Raw genomic sequence first — 19207 nt, forward strand, 5'->3', positions numbered from 1 at the left:
GGCTGGACGGGCTGGTAAAAGTCTTGGCTCGAGCTATGGTGCTTATGATGTCACTCCAGCGTATCGGCATCATCGGCATAAAAATAGAGCGTTCTATTCAACCAGCGATCAAACATGGCACACAGCTTTTGCGGACAGCCGGAAAGGCGCGAAAAGCAGTAGTTGTCCCTTCTATTTTCTGTACAGCTGCAGACAGACCCTCTTGAGTAAACTTGGCGCCGCCTTGGAGTGTGGTAAACGGGCTCTCGGCCAACGAGATACGCTTCAGATTGCGAACGCACTATTACAGAAAACAGAAGAAAGCTTGAAGAAACTCTCCCAAAATCCCTCGATCGTCGTAGGGGGCTCAATGGCGAGCAGTCTAGCTGTCCTTCTTGCCAGGCTTGCTCTGGACGAGCATGCCAGGCGTGCCGGTGATAACCTCGGATCCTTGGTTCTGTGAAGCCATTAGATACTATCCTCAAATTCCAATGCCATCTTTGTATGCTTACCCTGAGGAACTCTTCGGAGGCCTCCTGGTACTCCTTGGTCATGGTCGGGGGCGCGGGGCCGGCGAAGATGCGAGCGAAGGCGAACAGCGCGAACGAGACACCACAGCCAATCATGGTGTAAAGGAAGATCTTCTTGCCTTCACCGGGCGGGGGAAGGGCGCGGGGGCCATGGGGACCGAAAGAAATCCAGTAAGCTGTGTTGTCGGATCAGCTCTGCACTTTGAATTGGTAATAGGAGAGCGTCGGCACATCCAGCAACGGCATCTGCGTTGCCTCGTTGTGGCTATCCATCTTGCGCAACTCCAAAATTTCAACCAGCAGGCTTGGATTGAACATACCAGCCTTCTTCTCCGCCAAAGTCATCTCCTTCCAGTCGACCTTCATGCGGTCCCTCAGAGCCATCCACAAGTCGGCCTGCTCCTGGGGAGGCATAGTCTCCCATCGCTTCTCAATATCGGCCAAGGTCGGGTTCGAGATGGCATGGGCCTGGCGACATTGCTGGAGACCGGAGGCGACGGGCGCGCGAATGGCTTGACGGGCAACCGAGGGAGCAGAGCCGGCGGCCCTGGCGACGGTGGAGCGCAGCATTGTGGAAGAGATTGGAGTGGAGAGTCACACGAGATCGAAAGGGAGGGTGGGTAGACGGCCGTAGGGCTCACCGCGGGGGACCAATTGATCGGGTGGTGGTTGCTTGCAGCTGTCTGAGGTATTGTGACGAGAGGGCGCGCAGATAGTGGAGGTTTTGGAAAATAGGTCACGCCAGCGGGTCCTGCCGGCCGGCGCGAACTCTTCGCAGGATCAGAAAAGCGCCCCATCACCTTTTCTTCACAACGGCGTATGCCAACCACTTGCTACACACGTGCTAGTCCATGGCCAAGTGCCTGCAGCCATATTGTCATCAATTTTGGGGCAGTCTGCGCGCAAATGGTGCGTCTCCATCGCTCGCCCTTGCCAGCCAATCAGAGCCCAACGAGAAAAGCTGGACAAACCGGGTTAGCGCCACCAGCTCTCGACGCCCGTCGTCCATCAAGCTTCGCCGCATTCTAAGCGTGCATGTTGCAAACTACCTTTCACCACAAGCTTCTTCTGCAATTATGCCACCCTGCAGTCACGGGTCAACGTTGCTTGAAAAGCGTCGTTTCTTAAGATGGATTTGAGCTATACCTATCCATCCCATCGAAGCACGTCGAAGCCGTAAATTCCAAGTATTCATCTCAACCATGGCCAGCATACCGCCTCATATAGGTACATTTCAGTCCTCCAGCATATCGATTTATTTTTCTGCCAAACAAATCCAAGGACAATGCTCGCGGGAATCGCCTATGTGATTGCGCGTTAGAAAGTTGCCGACCTGCCGATCCGTTCACGTCAAGAGACGGTCATTTAGAAGCAGTCTTCAGCTTGGAACAGTTCAACGGTTGCTCGCTAGATGCTTCTCATGGCGGCCGTGGAAGCGAACATAAGTGTCCCCAAAAGCTGCGGACTCGAAACAGGCACCGGTCGTGAAATTTGGTGTGCCAATCGACTTTTGATGTTCGGCTTTCGCAGAGCATTTTGATAGCGAGAATAGTAGGCGTTGGGACCGCCAAGACCTGTAAGCTAGCTCCGTTTGAAAACACCAGGGGGCAAACCTCTAGCCACTCGCAGCTAGTGGTCCTCGGAGGGTAAGGAAATGTGTCAATCTAAAGGGTCTGCTTTGCAATTGTCCAGTCTTCCGATAGGGTCCGCCGGAATTTCAAAATAGCGCGTATAAGAAGACTTTTGGGAAGCTCATGTTGACTCGAATTTGAGAGACTAAGAAATGCGAAGGTCAAAGATGTCGAGAACAGCAAAATCCAAAACACGAAAAGGTTGGAAACGCAGTTGAGACTCGAGACAGCGCAAGGAAATTGAATCAACATACCCCTCACAGATCACAGAGCACCTTGAGGGTTTCGGAGGGATTGTTGTTGCAAACTTTCCGACTTGGCGGCTCCAATGTTACTTGTCCCTTTTGAGCTTCCGCGGGTGCCGCAGTGGATAAGTTGTGGAACGATGCATGGCCGATACCGCGTCGACCGGATGCTGAGGTGGACGGGTTTGTTGTTGATGGAAAGATGGACGGCCAACGTATCCTTTATCATTCGGACAAGCAACCCCCAGCAACGACATGATGCCGCCCACCGCCAACGGAGTGGGACACATGAAGCCAGAGTGAAACAAAGAATCGCCCGACTTCGCCTTTTAGCAGCCGTGGTCGGCTCAGGGGCCCAGTCGTGGACAGGTGTTGACGTCGAATCTATCGTGACCTGCTCTGCAAAGCGATAGATTACCGGGCCGACGGTGGGCTCCTCGTCCTATGTCATTCGAGCAATACACGGGGGCTGAGCAGGCCATGACATTCGACGGTGGTCTGCGGTCGAAATTTGGGTGGGGACGCCCGACGCTGGAGCGGCCTGTTGAATAAGCGCCTAGCGAATCGCGCCGGTCATCGAGCGGATGCGCCGTTGGAGCCGTTTGGTTGTGCACCCCATTCCTGTCACAGGCGTATGGAAAGGCGTTACGTGAGGCGAGGTAACGGTCGTCCTGAATCCTGAGTCATCCCGACCGCGGGTGCTGGCCAGGCCGGGCGTTTTCGGGTTGGCGGCCAGCTGCTCCCCCGGGAGAGTCCCGAGGCTGCCGTTGCGGGGACCTGGGAGGACAGACGATCTGTTTGTGTTATGAGATCATATCATGATGTCTTGCCATGCGGTTTCAATGCGAATGCTGTCGAAGAGAGCGCCTTTCTTGGGCTGACCTGAGCGTTGCACAACTTATCAGCGCCCAGCCAGTAGTCACGTCACGGGCGGCGGCCACTAAATAAAATACACTCAGTACACAACAGCTGCCCCGCGGCCGAGAACGCATAAGTAAACCCCACCTCGCCGTCTTGCAAGCCTTTCTCCTCAACATAAATCCCAGAGCCCCTTCGTCGCAGACCTTTCTCCTCCATCACTTCTGCACCTCACATTTCCTCCCAAGCCAATTCTACCCTACATCACTCAAGTGAGTCTTCCATTGTACTCCCTTCTCACTGCAAGAGTCGTGGCTGACGCAACCCTTCCACAGCTGCAATCATGGTCGTCAAGGTACCACACTTGCCCAGGACCCTTTCATGCCTGTAGCAACTGACAGTCCAAACAAGGTCGGAATCAACGGCTTCGGTCGCATTGGCCGTATCGTCTTCCGCAACGCGTAAGTGGGCCGCTGCAAAATCTGGCATCGAGCAGAAGCTGACTTTGGACGCAGGGTCGAGCACCAGGATGTCGACGTCGTCGCCGTCAACGACCCCTTCATTGAGCCCACGTACGCTGTACGTATTATAAATACCACAAGCCAATCTAGTAGGCTGTAAATGGCTAACGGCCCTGTCACTAGGCCTACATGCTCAAGTATGACTCCACCCACGGCCAGTTCAAGGGTGAGATCAAGGTCGATGGCGCCGACCTGGTCATCAACGGCAAGAAGATCCGCTTCTACCAGGAGCGTGACCCCGCCAACATCCCCTGGGCCGAGACTGGTGCCTACTACATCGTCGAGTCCACTGGTGTCTTCACCACCACCGAGAAGGCCTCTGCTCACTTGAAGGGCGGTGCCAAGAAGGTTGTCATCTCTGCTCCTTCTGCTGACGCCCCCATGTTCGTCATGGGCGTCAACAACGAGACCTACAAGTCCGACATCAACATCCTCTCCAACGCCTCTTGCACCACCAACTGCCTTGCTCCCCTCGCCAAGGTCATCCACGACAAGTACACCATCGTTGAGGGTCTTATGACCACCGTCCACTCCTACACTGCTACCCAGAAGACCGTCGACGGTCCCTCTGCCAAGGACTGGCGTGGTGGCCGTACCGCTGCTGCCAACATCATCCCCAGCAGCACCGGTGCCGCCAAGGCTGTCGGCAAGGTCATCCCCGACCTCAACGGCAAGCTCACCGGCATGGCCTTCCGTGTCCCTACCGCCAACGTCTCCGTTGTTGACCTCACTGCTCGCATCGAGAAGGGTGCCAGCTACGAGGAGATCAAGCAGACCATCAAGGCCGCCTCCGAGGGTCCCCTCAAGGGTAAGTCGACTACACACGATAAAACATGAATAAACAAAGCTAATAGGACCAGGAATTCTCGGATACACTGAGGATGAGGTTGTTTCGTCCGATTTGAACGGAGATCTGCACTCGAGCATCTTTGATGCGAAGGCGGGTATTTCCCTTAACCAGAACTTCATTAAGCTTGTCAGCTGGTATGATAACGAGTGGGGTAAGCTACAACAACGATTTCTACTCCAAAACTTAATAAGATGACTGACAATACCTTTCAGGCTACTCCCGCCGCGTCCTGGACCTCCTCCACTACATCGCCAAGGTTGACGGCAACGCTTGAATGCAAGGAGGGAACGAACAAAAGCGGAGACGCCTGTGATGGGCTCCTTACCGATTCAAGGACCGGTTTTTCTTTAATGGTTTCAGCATGAGAAATGACGAATGAAGGGTGCGGACATGTATAGAATGGAATAAAAGGCATCCAAAACACTCCTGAAGGATTCCGTTGCGCGTGACTAACTTGTTCTTTGACTTGTGGGTTGATTAGCTGACAGGCTACCGTGGAGTACTTTCACAGGCAGCGTTGCTTCAAAATTCACAGTGCAATGGGTGTGGTCATGGTGGTGGTGATAGATCGGGAACGGGCTCGGGGTTCTATTGGTCCGCGGCTTCAGCCGAAGATTCCCCGGCCAGAAGGCCCCCAGCCCCCGACGGCTCCTCCGCTCCTCCGTTCCTTGTACGCTACCTCAGCAAGTAGTGTCAACACTCATGTGCTTTCGAGATTTTTGCGCACCGAGAGAAAATAATTGTTACGAGACTTGATTAATTTCTTCGTCTCACTCGTAAATACTTTTTTGGCCGCGACAAGGACACAAATGAAACCAGTCCAAGGGATGGTTCGTCTTGTTAAAGGCTACGTGCTGGGCAAAGTTCGCCGCAAAGCAACGGAAGCCGTGACAACTTACAGTCTCACTAGAAAAATGGGTGCTTGTATGCTTCATGTTTTGAAATCTGGATGCCCTCCTATATCGCTGTCTAGTATTTTCAGTAGTGCCCATCCTTCCCCTCCTGCATGCGTTGAAAAGCGCCGTCTTCGTGTATTCACTGCTCAAGTACAGCAACCATTGGCAGCAAACTTGGGCGCTGTAACGGGGAACGTTTGGGAAATAAGCGGCTGTGATTTCTCTCGCAAACTTGACCATTGAATGCTCGACCAACGCTCATGCTCTACCCGCAACAAGGGATGTAGACAAGATCGCCCGAAGAAGACTGCAAGTTCACACCATACTTCCCAGAGTGAATCGTACGAGGAGCATGGGAAATTTGATTTAGCCAAGCCCTTACTAAGTCTCCAAACCCTTATTGACTGGCTGCGTGTCTTGGTTGCAGAGTCATATCTTGTCATTGAATGCTCATTGAATCGCTCAAACTCATGGCCAAACAGTTCCCTTCTTTTTTCCAAAGACTCGTGAATGGGTGTTTGACTCGCAGAAGACAAGCAAACAAGTAAGTTGGCAAGCAGAATGCTATTTTGGCCGGAAGCGGGTTAGCGTTAGGGCTCGAATCACGGGCGACGCTATGGATTAAGCAACATGGGAAGCCGCAACACCACTCTCTCCCTCACCAACCCTACTCCAAGCACCCGATATTTGACCTTCAAGTCCAAATAAACTCGGCGTTGGAGCTGATCCTAGGTGAGAGTCTGCCCACGCCCTAGCAGCCGCGCATTCCCATTCGTTGCCGCGTCACGTCGCGCAATATCCCGTGGAGTCGCCCGTACCGTGAAGCGGAACCTCTCACCTATCCACTCCACACTCTCCAAGCCTCGCCAAACAAGTTCACAACCACCCGGGTTACTTGAAACTCACACGCCAACGCTGATCCGCTCACCAGTACGGAACCCACCCGATCTGAAAAGTTCCGTCAACAGAGTCTGAACACCTGACGCTCCTGTCCCCTTCAGCAGCGCTCACGTCTCCTGCGTCTGCCTTTGAAGTCAAGTCAGTCGATTTCCCAGTTTCAGCCCATGCATTCGGTTGCCTCTCACGGGCGCCTCGTGTCCCCATTTCACGCCATGTCAACATTCGCTCGGACATCTCTCGGTCGGCGTCTCTTCAAGATGCCCACCTGCTCCGACTACCACGCATCTTGCTAACAGCATGCCAGTCTCGTCAACATTCAACTATGCATCAATGACCGACACGCTTGCCACGTGACTTTCGGTTGGCCTATGAGTCCAGTTTACCATGATGCCAGACGCGGACATGTATGTCGACAATGACAGCGCTGTCATCAAGTCGACAGAGACAAACGGCGCGGCGTCTCAGACTGTGGACCCTTCCTTTCTCAGCGTCGACACCCAAAGCCTGAAAGTCGGTGGTGATTCCGAGCAGGCCTTTCCATCCGCTGCCCAAGATGAGAACTTTGACGCCTTTCCAAAGGTCCTGGATGAGGTTGTGGCGAGCGGCTCGTCGTCAGCATTATCCGTCAAAAGTGAGGAGTTTCGAGAAGAATTTCCCGCATATCGCCAGAGAGCCTTTGTCGTCATCAACAGGGCCCCGCCACCAAAGTCCAAAGCGCTGCCATACAGCTCGAGCAGGACAGGCCTCGTCTACGACGTCCGGATGAGGTTCCACACAGAACCTCTAGATGCCATGCTCAGTGAAGACGATATCCATCCGGAAGACCCAAGAAGAATCATGGAAATTTTCAACGAACTTGGGGAAGCCGGCTTGGTAGAGACATCACAGCATCACGTTTCCGACCCAGACTTTGCTCTATGGCGGATCGACGCGAGAAAAGCGACCCGGGAAGAAGTATGTCTAGTGCACACACCTGAGCACTATGAATGGGTCGCCGGTTTATCAAGTACAGACCTCACTCAGTATTGCTCGATGGAGTGAAGCTAAACTTGCCTCTAGGTAAATCACAAGAAGATCTCAACCTGCTGGCCGGCAAGCTCGATTCCATTTATCTTCACCCCGCCACCTTTTCCTGCGCCAGCCTCTCTGCCGGTGGTGCCATTGAGGCCTGTCGCGCTGTTGTTGCCGGCCACGTAAGGAATGCAGTGGCCGTGATTCGACCTCCTGGCCATCACGCAGAACATGACCACCCAGGTGGATTTTGCTTCTTCAACAACGTTAGCATCGCCGCGCGGGTCTGCCAAGAGGACTTTGGATCTTCATGCCGGAAAATTCTTATTCTTGATTGGGATGTGCATCACGGGAACGGTGTGCAAAGAGCATTTTACGACGACCCCAACGTCCTTTACATATCGATCCACGTCCACATGAACGGTACGTTCTACCCCATGAATAGCTACGGGGACCATACGCACTGCGGCGAAGGCAAGGGAGAAGGTCTGAATGTCAACATCCCTTGGAGCCAACAAGGCATGGGCGACGGTGACTACCTATATGCTTTCCAGCAGATCGTCATGCCCATCGCGCAGGAATTCAATCCCGACCTAGTCATTGTTGCCGCTGGCTTTGATGCTGCAAAGGGAGACAGACTGGGCATGTGTGAAGTAACGCCACCATGTTACGCCCACATGACGCACATGCTCATGTCCCTGGCCAATGGAAAGATTGTCGTCTGCTTAGAAGGCGGCTACAACCTGCAGTCCATTGCAAAATCGACAGTGGCCGTAACTCGGACACTGATGGGAGAGCCTCCAGACAGGTTAGATGATGATGTGGAGCCGAGACCGCTAGGACAAAGCACAGTTGAATTGGTCAAAAGATGGCAATCAAAATACTGGAAATGCATGCACCCAAAGCAAAACGACAATCAGGTTGCAACCAATGCACACGCTAGAAGAGTGCATGACATAGTACGTCAGGCAGACAGCGCGGAATTCTGGGAATCGTTTAGGATGACGGAGCTCTTCATTCTGCGAGATCGCATCTCCAAAAGTTTCGAGAAGCAAGTGCTGGCAACGTGAGTGAAGAGAGTTGCTCATACGACCACGACCAAATTGACAAGACTTGCAGACACAACTTTGCGGAGCCGAGACCTCTGCTCATTATTTTCCACGAGCCGCCAGAGACTACGGCGATGACAGACCCGCAGAGCGCCAAGCTCAGCCTGCACAACATCCTTGTGGTCAGTAAGCTCAAACATCTTCTGCCGTCAAGAAACTAACCTGATGGAGACGGATGTTACCAAGACCTACATCGACTGGGCTGTTAAGAACGGATTCGGCGTGATTGACGTCAACATTCCGGAACATATCACGGATCCAGATGTAAGCGTACTCTGCTTGCTGTCAAGCGTGTGTGCTGATAATCTATCAGATTCCGCCCGAGTTTGTCGAACCAGCTTCGTCCGACGAGCGGGCTGCCCTGACTAGGGAACTGGCGACGTATTTGTGGGACAATTACATATCGTAGGTGCCATACTGGGTGTACAGGTCAACTGGCTTTTGACTGACGCATTTCGACAGGCTAGGAGACACAACCCACAAGTTTTTCATGGGTGTGGGGGCCCCGTATGCTGGTATTCTTGATCTCTTGGGCGAAAAAGGTGAAGCCGCTTCGAAAAGTCTTCTTGTAGATACTAACTCTCTGCAGAGGAATGCCAGGAAGAGACGGACCACTTTTTTGCCTTTGTCGGCAATCAGACGTTGACAGGCATTAAAAGGCCGACAGACGACTATATTTCCAATTGGTACCATTCGGTAAGCATGCTCTCAACTCAAGTCACGAGGCCTCTCTAACCACGCATACCCTACTCCAGCATTCGTCCGTCTTCGTCGTGGACGACCACCCAGCGTTCGACCCGTCTCGACAGCGGCGGCTGCGGAAGCGCTTTGGCAATGTAACGCACTCCCAACAGACAACGATACCAAACATGCTCGAAGCGCACCGAGACGAAGTCATAGAGCAGATGCGCGAGCTTACCGAGGACTGGCGCCTCGAGCAAGAGGAACACAAGGCCAAGCGGCAGCGCGCAGCCGAGACGTCTTCTTCATCCGCCGATGACACGAAGCTTAAGAACCTCGCAGCCGTCGCGTCGAATGCTTCGCGCGCCACGTCCGAGGCCAGCGGCCGCAACACCAACCACGCCGGCAGCGGCCGCAACACGCCAGCCAACTCGACGCACCATCGGCACCGTTCGTCGTACGGTGGGAGCAACGGCGGCGCGGCGGCGCTGCAAATCGACCCGTCTGCCGGCCGCGACCACTCGGCCACCCCGCGCAGTACGCCGGCCGCGCTGCGTAGTCCGCACCGGCCGCCGCCCATGGGCACGTTTACGATAACACCGAACCGTGGTGGCTCTGTGCGTGCGGCCAGCGCCGGGGTGGGTGGCCACAACGGCGGGGCCAGTGGGAGCGCCAGCCCAGCTAAGAGGATGAGGGGCGAGTGAAGCGGAGAGGAGAGGGCGAGGGTTTCTGCTCGTTGTGCGTGGAGCGGCGGTCAGGAGAGGTGTGCTCTGGGATGGTGCGGTGGTTTGCGATGGAGAGAGAAGAGAAGAGGAGAGGAAGAGGCGGGAGAGGTTGCGCCACCTTCGCGATGCGACGCGGATACCTATTTATCCTGGCTGGACATGAACGGGGTCGATGATGCAGGCGTAGCGTAATATATACATTTGCGAAGCCTGCGTTGCACGCGAGTGGATGGCATATTTCTGCTAAGAGAACTTCGTGTCGTCATGGCTGATTCGAGCATCTGGCAGCCCATTCGAACACGGCGGATGGGCGTGGTTAACGCCAACAGGTTTTGCGGCAGGTCTCCATTTCGATGAGGGTTGTTGCTTTTCTGGATGCGCGACCAGGGAGCAGCGGATCTTGGTCTTTCAGATCATTCAGCTCAGCTTTCTGCGGTGGGTATCTACAAATTCCTACGTGTAGCAAACCTCACTGTTCCTCAATACCTCAGCAAACGACAATCCCATGTTCAGAATAGACGGTAGAGGCGTTCCTACTGTCTTGCGCCCGGCGAGGTGAGGGGCGTGGCTCGCTTGTTTGCGGCGTTTTGGCACGTTTTCGCACCAAGCTCGTCATGAGCTCTAACAGCGAGGCAGCGGGAAAAGGTGGTCGAGGAGCGGAGGAACGCAATAAGTGGACCGAAGCAATACATGCCGTCCGTCATCGACGCAAATCACGCCCTCTTCCTCCACCGTCCCTGACGCATTATTCGCCCCTCCATCTCAGTCGACGACACGCTCAGATCTACAGATTGACAGCAGCACGACAGGCATTCGAAGCATTTGATTGGCCAAGGCAGTCGGTGTTCAACCGCTGCGACGGGATTGGGCGGCGCAAACAGAGAGGAAGAGAATTTTCATCTGCTTCGGTTGGGCGCAAGTGATGCAATGAGGAGATGGACGAGGGGGCGATCAATCGTTGGGGAAGAAAGGGGGCCAGTGCCGCGGCGTCAGTGGGAGATACATGTCATCGGCACCCAGCGGACAGCCAGCGGTGTTTTTTGGTGATGCGCAACGAACGAACGAACGTGCGGGCTCGTCGATCGCGGCGTCAGGCGGGCCGCCGCTCGCTGCCGGGTTGGGAAGTTGCTAGGCGGGAGGAGAGATTTGGTGGAGCGGAGAAGGCAGAGTGATGAGCGAACGGCAACAAAGACGTGATGATGGAGTGGAGTGGACCGGATAGGGGTGCGTGGGAAGGGGACCAAGGGGGCGGCGACGGCGGCGGCGGCGGAGCGATGCAAGGGGGTGTGGGGAAGGAGATGAAGGATTGGCGAGCGGCAGGCATGCATGTAGCCAGTGCGCTGGAGTTTGTTTCTGGCTGGGAAGTGATGGCGGGGAACCGCAGCAGCAGTGCGTCGAAGCGTCACTACAAGGTTTTTTTGTTTTTGGTTTGTTGGTTCCGAGCGAGAGCGAGAGAGATCGGGTGGGCGGCAGTCCCAGGTGCGACGATGGGCCAGAGAGGAGGGATATGGAGGGGAGGGAGGGGGAGGTTGTTTCGGGCCGCAGGATGGAGGAGGCGTTTTACAGTTTCGAGTGGCTGAAGACAATCGGCCATGACAGCAGCACAGCGCAGGAGTGGATGCGTCATGGCAAACATGTCGTGTTTGGCGGCGGCGGGGCTTGGCGCAACGGGTCTCGTGGACTTGACAGACGGGAGTCGTCGCAGTCGTCGTAGTCATCGTCGTCGTCGTTGTCTTGGAGGACCAGATTTGTGTTTCAGAGGGCAGGCCGTTGGGCCAACAGGGCGGCCCTGGGAACGACGATGGCCAGCAAATGGCAGCGGTGGGCAGGGCAGCAGAGGGAGCCGGCGCCAATAAAGCACGGGGTTGCGCTCATCAACCCATCCAGCTGGCGAGCACGCGGCGGGAAAGGCCTCGCAGCGGCGGCGGCGTCAATAAAAAGCACGAGCGCTGCATGGCTTTTGGTTCTCGTGTTGCGGAAGCCGAGGCGGTTGCGGCCAGGCGGGCCAGGCGGAGCCGTCTGAAACGAAGGCTGCCAGAGTCAGACCCTTTTTGATGCAGCGCAGGACGGCGGCGACGACGATCGGAATAGCGGGGGGTGAGAGCCGAGGGAGAAGGAGAGAACGAGCGAAACAAGTCGAAGCGCAGCCGTCGTGGGCAGCGGGCGCGGTGTTGGTGATGGCGGTGATGGTGACAGTCGTGGTGGTGGTGGTGGTGGTGGTGGTGGTGGTGGTGGTGGTCGAAGAGATATTCTTAGAAATTGCACTTGCACGGCAGGCAATAAGTCGACTCGCGGCCAATTTGGCTCGCTTCTCAGTTCGAAACACGCGAGCGCAGGCCCTTGTGTAGCTGACACACATGACGGCGACTCTGCGACGGCCAGGAGCGCAGCCTAGCCCCAATCCAGCGCAATCCCCTGCACCCGCCTGGGGTACTAGCCCACTGTCCGAGCGCTAATTCATTCCTCGAGACTCTCTCTCTCTCTCGCTCTCTCTCTCTCTCTCACCTATTATCGTCTCGTCCTCTGCCTGCCCAGCCCAGCCCAGCCCAGCCAGCCCTCGCCATCTCCCGCTCCTCATCCCTCCCTCTCTCACCTCTCTCTACACCTCGACTCTTCAACATCGTCCTCTCCCCCCTCTCTCCCTCTTCATCGACACCATGTCGACCGCCCTCGCTGCCTCGCCCGCCGCGCCCCCGCCCGCTCCAGCCGACCACGCCCACGCCCACGCCCACGCCCATGGCCACGTCTCGCCGCGAAACACGTCCACCATGGGCCTCTCTCCAAACTCCAACCACCAACCCGCTCGCTCCCCCAGCGCTCACTCGTCGCCCACAACCAGCGAAGGCTCCCACAAAAATGCCAAGCGCTCTCCCAACTCGTACGCTCCATCCTACAATATCCGCCCCCCCAAAGCCCGTGTGCATCATGGCTGATTCGTGTGCCGCTGCAGTTCCCGTAACACACATGCGCCAAAGATTGTCGTCAAGAAGGAGCCTTCATCGCCTGACATGCCCGCCTCGCGCCACCGGCCCCGTCGACTCGACCTGTCCAACAACATGTCCGTCAGCTCCGCGACCTTGAGTGCTCGCCCTTCTGCTCCTCTGACCGGCAAGGAGAGCGCCGGCCTAGCCATGCACGACGTCGGCCTCGCATGTCTGTCGCCCGGATTTCACACCCAAGACCCTGCCATGCGTGAGCAGTTGCAACGCAGCATAGACGTGAGGGACAGGCAAAGGCAAATAATCGAGGCTCGCCAAAAGGGCAAAAACGTTCAGATCGAGGCTGGCGATGCGTCGCGACACGATGGAAACCCCTTCAGGAAGATGCCTGCCTCGTCGCGCCGCAAGGGTCCTCCTCCTGGCTTGTCCATCGCGACCCCGTCCGCCCAGCAATTCGCCAATGAGCGTGTCATCCAGTCGGCTCCGCTTAACCAGTCCTTTACAGGCATGAGGGCACCGCAGTTCCAAGCCCTCTCAAGGCAGGTCGCCAACCAACCTTCAAATCTTTCCCAGACCTCGCACATTCACCACGTCCCTGCCAACCAAACCAACAACCGCCTCCCTCCCATTTCAGACGTGTTTGCTGGCGAAGCCCTTGCACCTCAACGCCGGAGCCCCGGAAACGTCCACTCGGCCCACCAGCATCCCCTCCCGTCTCCTGGCTTCCCTCACAACCCCCATGGCCACCCACAGACTGCCCGACCACGCGAACACCGATCTGCCGAGGAAGCTCTCCAACACATGGCCGGCGGCCGCGACGACCTTCTTCCTCGCATCGTGCACTATGGGGGCCACCAGCCGCCTACGCCTCCTTCGCCAATGCCCGGCAAGTCTCAGAGCAACCAAAACCTGCAGCCTGGAGCGGCCGAGGTCCACCGCAGCAGCAGCAGCCGACGCCGCACACGCGAAGAGTATGAACGCGACATGGGCACGCCACCACTTGGTCGCCAGGAGAGGCGACCAGGACCGTTTGGCGAGGGGCGGGATAGCCCGGAAACTCAAAAGAAGAAGAAAGAGGAATTTATCGCCCTCTGCGCCCGTGCATGGGATCTTTTCCACTCTTAAACCGGCCAACGCAACCGCTTTTTCCATGCCGACGCTTTTTGCCAATTTCGATTTTGTCGCAGCTCAGCGTCTTGAACGTCCGCTGCAGCGTTTCGATGTAGAGACGCAGATCTTTCATCTCCCCTTTTGGTGTGGTTCGGTGATGTTGCAGTCTATCGCTACCATTTAATACTCTCGTTATGATTGTAGGAAGTAATATGGGACCAATCTCTCTCGCTTCGTCCTCGCTGCCTCGACAGGCGGCTGAAGAGGAGTCGGATTTGGCGCCTGGACGAACATGTTTCCATGTTCCCACGACTGGATGCCTCGACGACGAGGAACATTCACGCTTTGGAATTTTAGCTCATGCTTTCGGAAACGCTGGGTCGTCCTTTTTTGTTTCGCATTTTGCGCTCCTTCAAGCCCGCTCCACTTTGGAGGATTTCGTCTTTCGTCTTTGAGCTACTTCCTTCTCATCTTCACTGGCCCTCCCCTTGGAGCGGTCGCTGTCTGAGTACGGCTTAGGGTTGCGATTTGGTGATATTCTGGCGTTTCTTCTCTTGTCCATATAGGGTTTTTTCTTTTTTTTTCCGACGGACAAGTGTGCAAGGCCCCGTCTCTGCTCCGGGTCAGGGGGGAATTATCAAAAGGGCGCTCAAGGGGTTGGGGTTTTTGGGAGTCGTCGAATCGAGAAAACACCTTGGTCACCTTGGTGAGATGTCATACGTCGTGTGTGCCAACCGTGCCAGTGTGAGGCGTCGGGACCGCGCGCTGCCTTGTTCATGATGAGATGCATAATGGGCGGTTCCAAGCGCTCGGAAGGCAGCCGATCGACCCGCGCCCGTTGGCTGACAGCGCACCTCACCCGCGGTGGGTTTGCATGTGATCACGCTGGACCCTGAGTTCCCGGATGCAAGATTAATCCGGCCGAGAAACTTCAATGCGCCGCGCTGCGCTGCGCTGCTGTGCCAATAGTCCGCGACTTGCGCGTGGTAGATGCTGTCGGTTTGGCGGACGTCAGCAACGCGTCGCCGCGACGTTATTGCACGTCTACCCCGCCGTCTCCCCAGCTTGTCCGCCGCCCATGCCCGCTTTCAACATTTCTCCCTCAACCCTGTTCCTACGGTCAGACCCTCACCTCTCCAAAACACAGTCGACCGTTCAACTAACTTGCTCGACATCAAGATGGGGAAGAAGAAGAACAAAGTGAAGCAGCCGAGTGCCAACCAGGCTCTCAGTCAACCTCAATCAGCCCCGCTACCTCTGCAGCCATGTGCCAATGCCTCTGCGTCCGCTGCAGTCGCCACGACCGCGCAACCCTCGGGCGCATCGCAACCCAAGAAGCGACGACGCCGAATGCCGAAATCGCAAAAGAAGCAATTGAAGAGGGAGAAGGAGGCAGAGGCGCAGCTGGCTCAAGATCTGAGCGGTCAGACTCTTGGGCCTGCTACGGCGTTCTTCTCACCTGAGCATGCGAGGCAGGACGCAATGTCATCGCGGCGGACCAGGAACAACAGCTTCGTAGGTGATACATTGCTGAATGTGCTGGAAGAGGTTCAGCAGGGAACAAATGGGTCTCGCTCACCGACACGGGCGGCAACGTCAGCGCCAAAGGCATTCGTCGATGGAAGCAACGAGGAGCCGACTCCAAAGAATCGAATGTCCACTGCAGCCTCAGCACAACAGAACGCTCAAAATCCACCACAACCATTCTCCGACGGCTTAACTTCTCAAGCCCTCTCGCCTCCTACCACGTTTCCTGGGTCGGCCCCTGGAACACCGTTCGGTTACAATTTGGCCAATGCAATGTGGAACTGGAACAATCCCTATGCAAGCGTTTTCGCAGCACACGAAAACACAACACAAGCAAGCGGATACCAACAGCAAGCACTGCCCCCAAACGGTCCATCTGGCGCTCCAGGATCGATAGCAGGGGCTTGGGGTCAAGCTTTCACACCCACGGAACAATCCAGTTTTCCAGGAACGCAAATGCAAGCGTCGCCAGCGGCGAGCAAATCCGCATATATCAATCCTTCATGGCGTGTACAGAGCCAGGCCGGTCTTCCAAATTGGATATCACCACATCAGAAGAGAGCAATGTCAGTGCAATCTCATCAAGATTGAACTCTGCCTGCTAACGAAATTAGGGAGCCAACTCAGTATCGCGGCATTGCTACCGACAGTCAGACACCCAGCTGGAGAGTCAATGCCAGCGGGAACGGGCAACTGGCAGGTGTTAAATCACGGCCACAGTCTCCCCCAAAGTCGCCTAAGCGCGAAAAACCGAACAAACCGGGCCCCCCACGTCCTGATCCGTCGCCCACCTACCTAGCTCAATCGGCCATGATCTCGTACCGACTCCCTATTCCGCAACCTCTCCTCATCATCATGGATCTCAACGGCACCCTGCTCTATCGACCCAAAAGGTCAAACTCGTCCCACTTCGTCCAACGACCCTTTACTCCACCCTTTGTCTCCTACCTCTTTGCCAACCACACGGTCATGGTGTGGTCCTCGGCGCGACCCGAAAATGTCAATCGCATGTGCAACGGACTCTTCTCGGCAGCTCAACGCAAGCAGCTCGTTGCAGAATGGGGCCGCGACATGCTGGGTCTGACGCAAAAGCAATTCAACGAAAAGGTGCAGGTCTACAAGCAGTTGGACAAGGTGTGGCAGACAGCCGATACGCAGCAATGGCATCCGTTGCACGCGTACGGACAGAGGTTCAACCAGGCAAACACGTTGCTGATTGACGACAGCGTGGAGAAGGCGGCCTCGGAGCCGTACAATCTGGTCGAGGTGGACGACTTTGAGGGCAAGGAGGAGCAGATGAACCGGGACGTGCTGCGCGAGGTGGCTGGCTACATTGAGGAGGCAAAGTGGCAGAGCAATGTGTCGGCTTGGGTGCGTGCTGGCAACAGATTCGCGTATGGCATGGGTTGGGATCGAGATTGGCAAGACGCCAGTATCCCGCCAGTCGCATCTGGCCTGGCTACGGCACATCATCTCGCCGAAGGACTCGTGTCAGCTCCTGCGCAAGCTCCAGGTGGACGAGTACTGCGCTCTCACACGCGAAAGACGCGTCTGGAATAGGCCAAGCTGGCCCCTTACCAACTATCCATTTACGTGCGACCAACCATGAAGCATTTGCTCCGGAAGCGAGTGGAGCCTGGGTTTTACAGGAAAAGCAACTAGAGGGCCAATATGAGGACGCCGAAGCATGAAGAAGGGCCTCGACAAAGGGGCCATGCAGACATTTCACTTTTGCTGATTTGCATACAGGGCAAGCAAGCTATCGATAGATACCAAATTCCAAGGGTTTTCAGGTGCAGTAAGGTATTTGTCCTTGTCCGTGATCACGCGCTTCTCTTTCTTCCCGTCGCTTTTCAATTTTGATTTCATCACTCTGCGTCAATTCCGCATTTTCCATCCAAGCACTCCCCTCCCGATACCTCGACGCTCATCGCCCTTCCCGTTTCTTTTACTCGCCTTACATGCCCCTCACTTCTGCTGCGGAAACTTCTCCTTATTCCACGCATCAATGATGCCGCGCGCCTGCTTCACAATATCGACGCAACCGGGCGAATCCGAATGGCAGCAAAGCGAGACCTGGTAGCCACCAAGCGGCAACTGGACCGTCTCGCCCGTCACAGCCGTGACAGTGCCCTGATACACCTGCTCCGTAATATGCTTCTCCGCCTCCTCGGCCTTCCACGCCTTCTTGACGCGATCAATCACCAAGCTGCGGTCGGCCCGGTACTTGACGTCGCCGTACAGCTCGGCCACGAACGGCAGCCCCAGCTCGCGCGCCACCTCCTCCTGCTTGGTGCCGGCGAGTCCGAACACCGGGACGCCTTTGGGGACGGCGCTGTAGACGGCGCGGCACAGCGCCGCGTCGCGCGCGATCATGCCGTACAGGATGCCGTGCGGCTTGACGTGGTGCAGGGGCACGTTGGCGGCGGCGAGGAAGCCTTGCAGCGCGCCGATTTGGTACAGCACGATGGCATGCAGTTCGTCGGGCGACATGGCGATTTCGCGGCGGCCGAAGCCCTGTCGGAGATGCATCAACAACAACAGTTGACCAGCGATGTGTATGCACATGTTCAAGAAAAGCAAACGCAAGCATACCTGGATGTCGGGCAAGCCCGGATGCGCGCCGACCTTGACGCCGTGCTGCTTGCACAGCGCCACGGTGCGCGCCATGATGAGCGGGTCGCCGGCGTGGAAGCCGCACGCGACGTTTGCGTGGTCGATGAGCGGGATCAGCTCCTCGTCGGGCCCGCACTTGTAGTTGCCGTAGCCCTCGCCGAGGTCGACGTTGATGGCGATGGGGTGCGAGGATGGCGGCATGGTTCGTCTCTATTTCGTGCCGTGCGTGGTGTGGTTTGTTTGGGGAGAGAGGTGCGAGGGAGGCGAAGGGGGTTGTTTTGGTGCGGTGGTTGAGCAATTGGGAGGTGGAAGAGGATGGGTGATGGGATGGCACATTTGTCAGGCATGTTAGGTTGGCATATGGTCAATCAGTCAATCAACGAGCCAGCCAGCCCTGGATAATAATCCAACGGAAACGTAAACTTCCCTCCGCTCCGCTCCACAGCACTGGTCAATGGGTATCTCCATGCTCCAGGGCACCCGCACCCGCCCCAAAAGCGTGAGCCGAAAAGACAGAAAGACACAGAATTGTCAGGACCACCACGGCTCAAAAGTGGGGTCTCACAAATCGCAATCATTCAAGAATCGATTAGGTAGAGCAGGAGAAGGGGAAGAAACAGCAGAGAAAGGTGGCAGGGATACCTCGACTGACCGGGCGGCGTTGTCTCGTTGCCCGCTCGCTCAATCACTCAAAGATAAAGTCGAAAGGCCGCGCGACAACAGCGGCGGCGGGGTACGAGGAGGGGAGGGGTATGAGGGAGGTGTGTGCATGATGGTGGCTTGAGCTCAAGCTCCCCCACCTCTCTTTTCCGCTTCCATCATTCGCCAATTGGAGTGTGGGACGTCTCTCCAACCTTCCGCCCGCGAGCCCGGCAGGGAACCTAGCCCTATCGTGACGATTCCCGGGATACAGCAAAACGACGTTTCTACGTGGTGGTAATTGCATCTCTTCCTTCTGCTACAGTCGCCATCAACTGAATAGCCTCTCGCACGGCCAGCTAAGTTCTTCTCTCCCCACCCCGCGTCCCTCCAGCTAGAGCAGCAGGCGAATCCATCCATCCATACCCAGCCAACGCCAA

The 19207-nt window shown here is 56.2% G+C and overlaps 7 protein-coding genes across 7 annotated transcripts; 4 read left to right on the forward strand and 3 right to left on the reverse strand.

Annotated features, from left to right (window-relative positions):
• Positions 1–87: 87 nt before the first annotated feature.
• On the reverse strand, positions 88–1273 carry J3D65DRAFT_632087 (mitochondrial cytochrome c oxidase-like protein subunit V). Its single transcript, XM_066800980.1, has 3 exons — positions 830–1273; positions 492–685; positions 88–436 (listed from the first exon to the last, which is right to left on the reverse strand). The coding sequence occupies exons 1-3, from the start codon at positions 1077–1079 to the stop codon at positions 362–364; spliced, it is 519 nt and encodes a 172-aa protein (XP_066653038.1). The 5' UTR covers positions 1080–1273; the 3' UTR covers positions 88–361.
• Positions 1274–3203: 1930 nt separating this feature from the next.
• J3D65DRAFT_632092 (glyceraldehyde-3-phosphate dehydrogenase) lies at positions 3204–5047 on the forward strand. Its single transcript, XM_066800981.1, has 7 exons — positions 3204–3379; positions 3432–3598; positions 3655–3704; positions 3759–3822; positions 3888–4572; positions 4625–4765; positions 4827–5047. The coding sequence occupies exons 2-7, from the start codon at positions 3587–3589 to the stop codon at positions 4886–4888; spliced, it is 1014 nt and encodes a 337-aa protein (XP_066653039.1). The 5' UTR covers positions 3204–3379; positions 3432–3586; the 3' UTR covers positions 4889–5047.
• Positions 5048–6797: 1750 nt separating this feature from the next.
• On the forward strand, positions 6798–9915 carry J3D65DRAFT_669710 (uncharacterized protein; the record flags this gene model as incomplete). Its single annotated transcript, XM_066803221.1, has 8 exons — positions 6798–7416; positions 7470–8487; positions 8541–8652; positions 8702–8794; positions 8844–8935; positions 8993–9072; positions 9120–9226; positions 9286–9915. The coding sequence occupies 8 exons, from the start codon at positions 6798–6800 to the stop codon at positions 9913–9915; spliced, it is 2751 nt and encodes a 916-aa protein (XP_066653040.1).
• Positions 9916–10684: 769 nt separating this feature from the next.
• Positions 10685–11760, reverse strand: J3D65DRAFT_466843 (uncharacterized protein). Its single transcript, XM_066796475.1, has one exon. The coding sequence runs from the start codon at positions 11652–11654 to the stop codon at positions 10926–10928; it is 729 nt and encodes a 242-aa protein (XP_066653041.1). The 5' UTR covers positions 11655–11760; the 3' UTR covers positions 10685–10925.
• A 702-nt stretch (positions 11761–12462) lies between these two features.
• On the forward strand, positions 12463–14090 carry J3D65DRAFT_466888 (uncharacterized protein). The gene is made up of 2 exons (XM_066796476.1): positions 12463–12814; positions 12887–14090. Exons 1-2 carry the CDS (start codon positions 12594–12596, stop codon positions 13998–14000), a joined length of 1335 nt encoding a protein of 444 aa, XP_066653042.1. The 5' UTR covers positions 12463–12593; the 3' UTR covers positions 14001–14090.
• Positions 14091–15164: 1074 nt separating this feature from the next.
• Positions 15165–17072, forward strand: J3D65DRAFT_669712 (uncharacterized protein; the record flags this gene model as incomplete). Its single annotated transcript, XM_066803222.1, has 2 exons — positions 15165–16078; positions 16127–17072. The coding sequence occupies 2 exons, from the start codon at positions 15165–15167 to the stop codon at positions 17070–17072; spliced, it is 1860 nt and encodes a 619-aa protein (XP_066653043.1).
• Positions 17073–17321: 249 nt separating this feature from the next.
• J3D65DRAFT_467188 (uncharacterized protein) lies at positions 17322–18502 on the reverse strand. Its single transcript, XM_066796481.1, has 2 exons — positions 18108–18502; positions 17322–18029 (listed from the first exon to the last, which is right to left on the reverse strand). Exons 1-2 carry the CDS (start codon positions 18327–18329, stop codon positions 17481–17483), a joined length of 771 nt encoding a protein of 256 aa, XP_066653044.1. The 5' UTR covers positions 18330–18502; the 3' UTR covers positions 17322–17480.
• Positions 18503–19207: the final 705 nt, after the last annotated feature.

The sequence above is a fragment of the Phyllosticta citribraziliensis genome, assembly GCF_038025025.1.
Source record: "Phyllosticta citribraziliensis strain CPC 17464 chromosome Unknown J3D65scaffold_9, whole genome shotgun sequence".
NCBI classification, from domain to species: domain Eukaryota; kingdom Fungi; phylum Ascomycota; class Dothideomycetes; order Botryosphaeriales; family Phyllostictaceae; genus Phyllosticta; species Phyllosticta citribraziliensis.

Bases quoted from the DNA above. Each gene is read 5' to 3' on its own strand.
- J3D65DRAFT_632087 (XM_066800980.1), bottom strand. From the start codon at position 1,079: ATGCTGCGCTCCACCGTCGCCAGGGCCGCCGGCTCTGCTCCCTCGGTT. The intron at 686-829 runs GTATGTTCAATC...CCGACAACACAG, and splicing joins TTTGGCGGAGAAGAAGGCTG to CTTACTGGATTTCTTTCGGT. The intron at 437-491 runs GTAAGCATACAA...ATGGCTTCACAG, and splicing joins CCTCCGAAGAGTTCCTCAGG to AACCAAGGATCCGAGGTTAT.
- J3D65DRAFT_632092 (XM_066800981.1), top strand. The intron at 3,705-3,758 runs GTAAGTGGGCCG...CTTTGGACGCAG, and splicing joins CGTATCGTCTTCCGCAACGC to GGTCGAGCACCAGGATGTCG. The intron at 3,823-3,887 runs GTACGTATTATA...CCCTGTCACTAG, and splicing joins TCATTGAGCCCACGTACGCT to GCCTACATGCTCAAGTATGA.
- J3D65DRAFT_466843 (XM_066796475.1), bottom strand. From the start codon at position 11,654: ATGACTACGACGACTGCGACGACTCCCGTCTGTCAAGTCCACGAGACC.
- J3D65DRAFT_466888 (XM_066796476.1), top strand. From the start codon at position 12,594: ATGTCGACCGCCCTCGCTGCCTCGCCCGCCGCGCCCCCGCCCGCTCCA. The intron at 12,815-12,886 runs GTACGCTCCATC...GTGCCGCTGCAG, and splicing joins GCCAAGCGCTCTCCCAACTC to TTCCCGTAACACACATGCGC.
- J3D65DRAFT_467188 (XM_066796481.1), bottom strand. From the start codon at position 18,329: ATGCCGCCATCCTCGCACCCCATCGCCATCAACGTCGACCTCGGCGAG. The intron at 18,030-18,107 runs GTATGCTTGCGT...CATCTCCGACAG, and splicing joins CGGGCTTGCCCGACATCCAG to GGCTTCGGCCGCCGCGAAAT.